At 36.1% G+C, this 8,196-nt stretch overlaps 1 protein-coding gene across 1 annotated transcript in view; it reads right to left on the bottom strand.

Moving 5' to 3' along the window:
* Nucleotides 1-2,851: 2,851 nt before the first annotated feature.
* The window catches only part of SHOC1 (shortage in chiasmata 1), a 43,267-nt gene continuing 37,922 nt past the window's right edge, over nucleotides 2,852-8,196 (bottom strand). Inside the window, exons 25-28 of the mRNA XM_058824259.1 lie at nucleotides 7,142-7,291; nucleotides 5,982-6,122; nucleotides 5,178-5,742; nucleotides 2,852-2,959 (exon numbers count right to left, since the gene is read on the bottom strand). Of these exons, the coding sequence (XP_058680242.1) occupies nucleotides 2,859-2,959; nucleotides 5,178-5,742; nucleotides 5,982-6,122; nucleotides 7,142-7,291 (957 nt within the window). The 3' untranslated portion in view covers nucleotides 2,852-2,858. The remainder of the gene's footprint in view (nucleotides 2,960-5,177; nucleotides 5,743-5,981; nucleotides 6,123-7,141; nucleotides 7,292-8,196) is intronic.

The raw sequence follows: 8,196 nt of genomic DNA, 5'->3' as shown, positions 1-8,196 counted from the left end.
CCTTTCACTGCAGGCTATTTAAGTATGGCAGTTTTTCTGTTAGTACTGGACACAGGTACAGAAGTCTAGAGAAAACCAAGATAGTGTTGCACAGAGGCCATCAGAGGCCAAAATATCAAAGATACTGATGAGTCAAAAGCCTTTAGACAGCCAGTATTTGGCTGCTGCCTGCTTCCTCCTAGGCAAGCCCTTCATATTTCTTTTCCCTCTTGCAATAAAACCTCCCCTCATCTCCACACCTGTTTCTCTCCCCAGAATCTCTGCTGCATATGCTTTCAGGCTTGGCAATGCCACTTGGAGCTTGGGTTTTGAAGTGGCTGCTGAGCTGGCACAAGGAGTGGCCAAATCACAGTGTGCAGCAGGGAGCCACCACTGCAGACAGCCAGTCAACCATGGCTGTCTCTTGGCTGCCCTGCCCAACTCCACCTGGTCTCTTGCAGCTGGAGCAACTGCCGGCAGGCAGCTGTGTGCAGCATCTTAGCTTCCTTCACCAAAGACTGTGCAAGAAGGATATCTGCTGTGCAGATACCATCTGATGGCAGCAGGTCTTACAGGACACCCAGGGTTAAGAAGATTGAGTGAATGTCCACATTTGTATGCTCAGTGCCTCACGGGAGCCAGAAAAGCCCCACTTTTCTCACTGTCATCTCTCCCAGTTGATCAGCTCTTCTCCATCTACAGCTGCCTCCTGCCTGGTCACTAAAATGTTTATAAACTTGTTCCAGGAATGGAGTGTCCCTACCTGTAAGACTGGAGATTGGATTTTTGTACTGTGCCTTTTTGTCTAAGAATTAGTTGCTTCCTAATTCACAGTAATAATAGGTAATTTAGCAGGGTGGGGGTGGGGTAGAGGGGAGGAGGGAGTGGGGAAGTGCATCATTGTAGTTCAGCAGTAATTCTATTCCACATCAAACAGACAAAAGGAGAGGGAAGAATGTCTTAATTTATAAAACTGTCAATGTGTCCATATTTTTGAGAGACTTGAGATTTTTCATAAACAAAACCAGTAAAAACCAATAGTCATTGCAAGCCCTTTCCCTTATTTTCCAGTACATTACCAGTAATTTAACTGTACGCTGACATTTTTTCTACCTAATGGGAACTTAACACAGACAGCATTTGAATTTTTTAATTTAATATACACAATATATCTTTGTTTTCAAAGTTATCTACAGATGATCTATGCTATGCTTTCACAACTGTTCATGTGGAAGTTCTGGTGTCAGCCTTTGCCTTTGGAAGAGGAGAACATAAATACACAGCTTGGCACTGGCAGATATAATTTTCTCAAACTGTGGTCATCTGTGACTGAGGCTTTGTAGAGCTATACTTCAAAAAAAAACCAGATTCCTGTTTTTTTGGGAGGTACTTCTGAACAACATAAACCATGTTGCAAAAGAAGGAAAATGGTTAGGTCAGGTTACCACAAAAATGGACCATGGATAGTAAGCAAATTGCAACTTATATTTCAGTCTTTTTCTTATTCTAGGAAACAGTGGCTTGTTGCAATTTTACTAGAAATCTTTTTATGTTACCACCTCTGAAAGGTATTTTCTCAAATCCTGCAAACTATGAATGTACAAATAATTCAGGAATATTACTGTGAACTAACATTGCAGTTAGTGCAGACATAGCTTATAAGAATTCAGTCAAAAAGCAGCACTCTGTTTTCTCCGAGAGACCAAATCTTTCTTCCCCAAGTGCTGGCTTCATTTACTGAAATAGTGAATATGTGCTTAATGAAGGCTTTATGTCAAGTAAGTATTTAAGTGCAAACATAAACCTTAAACTTGGTTGGTTTTCTTTTATTACCTTACCCCCTCACCCCCCCCCATTTCTGTTACTGCATCAAACTTAAGAAGATTGGTGAGTTTGAAACCTGAATCATCTCAGCTGAACACCACTGAACAGAGAAAGACATTCTGGAGCTGGCTGGCATGCTGGTGCAAACCATTTATGCATTCCTGTGGCAGACTGGAGTTACTGTCTACCATTGCTCCCACACATATTTCCAGTTTTGTTGCCAGATTTTCTGATGGAAAGTGGGTACTATTCTATCATGTTCTTTAGATTACAACTGAGATAGATTTTTTTTTTGAAAATTCAATCTTTCACTCCTTGTAGTTGTACCCTCTATCTGGATCTGCCTCCCAGATACCTTTCATCCCCCCACTTGCCAATGCCCTGCAGAAGGCTGGAAAGCATGGATGCCAACAAATGGCCTCCAGCAGGTTATGCAAAGGGTGAGGGTCACAGCTTAGGCCCCTGAATTAAATCTATGAGAATGCTAAATTTCAAGACAGTCTTATTAGCATGTTGTCCATAAAACAAAGAGCTTTTTCCTAGACTGATTATGATTAAAAGGAGGTGAGGAACTTATTGTTCCTGAAGGACCTGTCAGAAGAACAGAAGTGGAACAGAGCCCAAGGGACAACTGCAAAAAGTCACAGCTGTAATTGCAAGAAATCTCTAAGACTCTGAGAAGCCTTGAGATGCCTTGAGATTCTGGCAGATCTAGACCATCTTTACATTGGAAAAGCAGCAGAGTCAGGCAGCAAACACAGGAGCCTCACCCAGAGTGACCCTCGTGTTTCTGTTTCTTTTTCCTTTTTTTTTTTTTAAATATAAAGAGTGATAAAGTAGCTGTATATCACCCATGACAACAGAGAAGCCATAATTATCCAGCTTCAAGAAACTAGTTTGTTTAGCAACATTTTAAAAACATACAGAAAAATCCTGAGCTAGTAAGTATTTCCAAATCCTAATTACTTTCTAAAAACTAATAACAATAATTCATTTATTTCCCTGTAAAGAACAGAAAAAGAAAGAAGTATGTAATATGCAAATCTTCATTTTGTTCAAAAGAATTTAAGACGTGTTTGTCCATCTCTTCTTCCAGGGACTCTTTCATATGTCAATCTCCTTTTTTTGAACTCCTGCAGTTCTGGAAATCCTGAATCTGTAAACGAAGTGGAAAAAAGAAAAACCATGATAGTACAGCATATATGCAGACTTAACTGTGTGCTTCTCAGAAGCAGGAGCAGACTTTGGCTTTAACTAGTGTACTCCCTAAGAAAAGTATCAGCTGTCATAAAATAAAATGTGTACAGATTAATATTTGCTACTTCTTACTTCTACTGGCCTGTTTTATGCATATCATCGTGCAATAGGAATATGGGACCTCATACAAAAATAAATAAATCAACCTATACTTAACCACAATTCAAAAATATTTATTTCTATTTCATTAATACTACACCTAAATTATTCTATAATTATTGAAATTTAGTTCTTTTTAACCAGACAGTCATGTTTCTAAGTTGTTTTAAAAAGCTGCTTACATTCTTAAGATTCAAGTGCTTTTACAATAATGCATTTGAGAAATTGCTTATTCAAAACAAGTTACTCTAAGGAAGTGAGGAAATTATATTTAGCCTTTATAAAAGGTATAGTCAGAAAATGCTAAAACCGACCTAAGGATTTGATCTGTTCCAGTGGAAATACTGGCTTGGCATGGCGTCATGAATTACCTGTGGTTTAATGAGTGTTTTATCTGACATCAGAAGAAATCCTTGGGGTTTGTTCCCAGTGTGTCTTTCTAACTTGACTCTCTAAATATTTTCCCCTGGTTAGTGAATTATAAAGTAGAACAAGTCTGTTCTTCCAAAATCTAAACCAAAAATCACTTTTCCTTGTTTTGTTTTGATTCACATTCAAGCATACTTTTGTCCTACTAGGCAAGTATAATAGAGAAAGCTTATTATTTGGAGATGACAGTATTTTCAGAACACTGTAAAATTGGTACCAGGAGAATCTGCCCTGATTTCTACTGAAATATATTGTAGAATTTTATGCTCTCAGTGCCAGTTACAGGTTACTGGAACATTTGTTTTCTACTCAGCAATACTGCAGGTCAGAATTTTAATTGCAGAGAAGCAAAAGGTCTGTTCAGAGTTTCTGTATGAACATTTAAATTTACACAGGCTGAAAATTAAGAGAAGTTTACTATGTCCAATTAACTTTTTCTCTCTTTATCTCCATAATTAGCCTAAGCAGTCAGTGAAAGAGTGATTTAAATTAGTTACTTAGGTTTTCACGAATGAGTGTGATCTAAATAGTGAAAGCATTTTAATGCTGTGCTGACCTTGTACCACCAAGAGATTTAATGACAGCTGCTAACAGACAAATCATAAATTGAGTAATCTGTAGTAGGTGTTAGGCACTTTTTAAAACAAACTTAATCTTGGATTTTTTTTTAAATGTGGCATCTTACTAGCAGGGAAATAGAAGAATTAATAAAAATACTACAATAAATGATCCAGCAATATGTTGTCTGACAGAGACTGTCTTAGTTGCAAGACTCCATGGATACATATTATGGTTTATTAAAAAATGTTTCAAGCTTACTATATTTGATGGAGTAAACCAGGGATAAGAAAAGTACAAAAAATGAAAAGCCTAATATTTTGTATAAGGACTGAACATACTTTCAGGGTAAACAAAGTTTTGAAGTACACATCATACCATCTTTTTGAAAATATAAGCTTTGGAATGATTTCAAGTGGAGAGTTTAACCCTGGAGATACTAGCTAAAAATATTCCAAGAATAAGGAAGTTTATGAAACAAACTTAAAAGATTTTCGGAGTGTCATTTTTACTCCATTAGTGCCAACAGCAAAATATAGCCATTACTAGAATCTGAATTCCACTCTCAGGATTTGCTGAATCTCCTTTTGGTCCTATGGAGAAAATATAATTTTTTTGTCTAAATCTATGTTTACAAAATAATATTTCCCATAACATTAAAATTAATTCTGGCATGTTCATTATCTATATTTTAGGCACTGTCAGAAAGAGAAAAGAAACTGAATCTTATACTATTGAAGAGCTATGCTTTTCAATATTTACCAGGGAAAAATAATGGCAGTAACACTATTCTAGTTCATTTGGTTTGGCTTTTTTTTTTAAAACACCAAGACATCTTTATCCTCAAAACAAAACATGTATCACAGAAGAGATATATATGCAATTACATATTAGCAAAGGGAACATGCAACATTGTTGGGCTGAATTTGATTCAAGAACTATTTAAATAAAAGATAAAGTATAGTCTTACAACTTTGCAGTTGAGTAACAAAAAGAATTTCAGCAAAATCTTCAACTTACTTTGGACCTACCTGTTTTAACTTTTTCCTTTGTCCATAAGAATGGAGGCCTTTTTTTCCTCTTTCCTTTAGGTGTTTCACCTATTTGGCTAAAATTCAGATCTTGAAGCTCATCCGTATCATCAAAGAAATCAGATAGAAAACCATCGTGAGCAAATGAATTATGTGGGCCTGTGGATGAAGAATCATTCCACAGGGACTGGTCGATCTGAATTTCTGGGCTTTTAAATGTTGAGTCTCTAAATTCATCTAGAAAACTCTTAGAGCTCTCCTGAGGTGCACAGTCACTGAAAGCTGCAAAGAAATCCTGTTTTTCAGAGTCTTTGGAAGAATGATCAGAGCTATTATGCATTCTGAAAGGCTGTCTTTGAACATGGAGAGAATTTTTAACTTCTGGATGAGCAAAATCTTCATTGTCCTTTGATACAGCAAAGAAATCCAGCTTTCTCCTTGTAATTACATATGACGAGCATGCTTTCTTTTGCATACAACTTGGAAGATCAGACTTTAAAAAACCCTTATGATGATTCAGTGGAGGATTTAGGGCTTCAGCATTCATATGAGATTGTCCTGGTAGAGAACAATTTGAACCATTTTATATGGAGAATGAAAGATTAGCTTTTTTTCTACATTTTACAGAAAACCAAGATGTAATTGAGAATTGTGATTGCTGTCTGTCTCATCAGAATAACTGACCTTACCATGGTTAGAAAATAAAGATTCTAATACATTCAAATTTTTCACTTGGTTTCAAAGGAGACACATTTACTAGTAATTCAAGATATTACCTGTGCTGTTTTGTGCCTTATCAAGCAGCTCTAAAATCTGACAATTTTGTTTATTATCAAGATACAATGTGTTGACTTTATTCTGGTTTCCTGGCTGTGATGCACCTTTCACTGTTTTTTCTAGAGCTGCAGCATTTAGGCTGTATGAAGATATCATGTCACTGAAATGCTGAAATGATGAAGAAAGTATTTGTTAGGAATGTTGATGATACATCACTACTTGGTCTACATTTCCAAGTACAAAAAGTTAAATCAGTTGTTAAGATTCTGAGATGTATAAATTTCTGTTTACTGGAACCAAAAAAAAAGACTTACCAAAGCAGGAGAGGCATGTACAGTACACAATGTACCTGTCTTACATCTATAAACAGATTAAGTAATAGTCTCTGTCTCAAAACACAGGAGAAGCAATATCTTAATAATACAATTTATTCTCCTTCATTACTCCAAGACTGTAGGAAGCAGTCTGCAATTGGCACCTATCATGCATCACAGAGGAATTTAACTGAGCTTTTTCTGCCAATAAAGATAGCTTTACATATTTACAGTTAAAAACAATAGTATGCAAAATTTCACATCCAGGGCTCAAATACCTGTTCACTTGCTCCTTCACCTTAATGGAATGCTTCACCTTAAATGAATGGTGTCCTCAGCCATTTTCTTGAATGATAAAATATGTGTATTTTTCATTGAATTAGATGACTATATTCAGCATACAATTTTCCCAGACTTGACCCAAAAGTAGGAACAGTACGAGCACACAATTCTTCATCTCTACGGCTGTGTCGCTTAGTGCTATGAGGAAGGGAGGCAGGCAGGAAGGAAGGAAGGAAGGAGGGACGGAAGCCCTGGAAATACTTAACTGGAAAACATCTTTTACATTAGAAATACAGAATACTCAATATTGTGAAGCTTGAGGAGGAAGTTGATCTAATGAGTATTTTTCCAGTTAAGGAAATGCTCTCATTATTTTCCCACAAACAAAATGGTGACTTCACAAAATTTGCTGAGAATCAGCAGACTCAACATTTGGGATATGAATGATATGCTAAAACCTGTAATTAATTTTTAAATGACACCAGCAAATGCACATTTAGCATAAGATTAAAAAAAAACAAAACAACAAAACAACCACATATTACAACAGAGCAAAAAAATGATGTAGTACATAAAATAATTTTCACCAACCTTTAAAACTTTTTTTGGAGCCTGTGGCAGTAGTTCCTGGAGTTGATCAAAGCTTGCAAGAAATAATCTGTTCAGTGATGATCCCTTCTTTAACATAAACTGGGCAACCAAAGGATTGATACATGGAAAAGTAAGCAGGCATTTCTCTGGCTGGAAATGGAAATTATTTTGTTAGACTGAGATCTGACAAATTTTTAATCCTTTTTTTTTCCTGTTCTCCAAAGTCACATCTTATTGAATAAGTCCTAGAGTATATAATAGAAAGACAGCTTTCAAACAGTGCACTTTTATAGTCCAATAAAAACTAATGGTTTTTTAGTATCATTTCTGAAAAAGAATAAATTCTGCATAACTATTTGACAAAAAGCAAGTCTAAAGATGTTTATTTTCTAAACTTTAAAACCAGTGAATAACTTAAACTTGATTTTAAAATGCATGGCCAGATTTACTAATGCTCCATTTTAAAGTGAATTACCTAGATCAACATAAACTGACAAAACTGGTTCTGTTTTACAAAAGTTGTATTTGCTAATGTCAATGAAACAGGTGGCAAAAGCAGGAGTTCTCAAGGGGAGGATGAATGTCACAAACAGGGCAGCATGTTGAGAGTAGCTTGTTTTCAGTGTCACCTTCCTGTTCCTGACTTCCATAAAACACTGCCAAGATCAAATATGTTTAACAGACACAATACATTGACTCCTCTACATTCTTTACCAGTATCCTCAATCTCTAAATTAGAAAACTTACAACCAAATATCCCCCTCTTGAAAGGCCATGCCAATACTTGCTTTATGCCTCTGAACTTTGCAAAGCCGAAAACCATCACAGCTTTACAAGAGTTCAAAGCTGTCACATAAAATGAACAAATCTATACATTTAATTTGAGAAACTTACTAGACAAGTTAAAGGATATAATATATTTGATGGGGATTGATGGGCCTGTTCCAGCATTTACTGGAATATGAGTTAAACAAGTAACTGCAGTAGTTAAACGAGATTTTTCCATCTGTTACTGAAGCAAGTCAGCAAGCAATGCCACTGACTTAAGTAATGGA

Source organism: Ammospiza caudacuta, chromosome Z (genome assembly GCF_027887145.1).
Source record: "Ammospiza caudacuta isolate bAmmCau1 chromosome Z, bAmmCau1.pri, whole genome shotgun sequence".
NCBI classification, from domain to species: Eukaryota; Metazoa; Chordata; class Aves; order Passeriformes; family Passerellidae; genus Ammospiza; species Ammospiza caudacuta.
The sequence above is the reverse complement of the archived record's forward strand: the minus strand, read 5'-3'. Positions and strand labels throughout refer to the sequence as shown.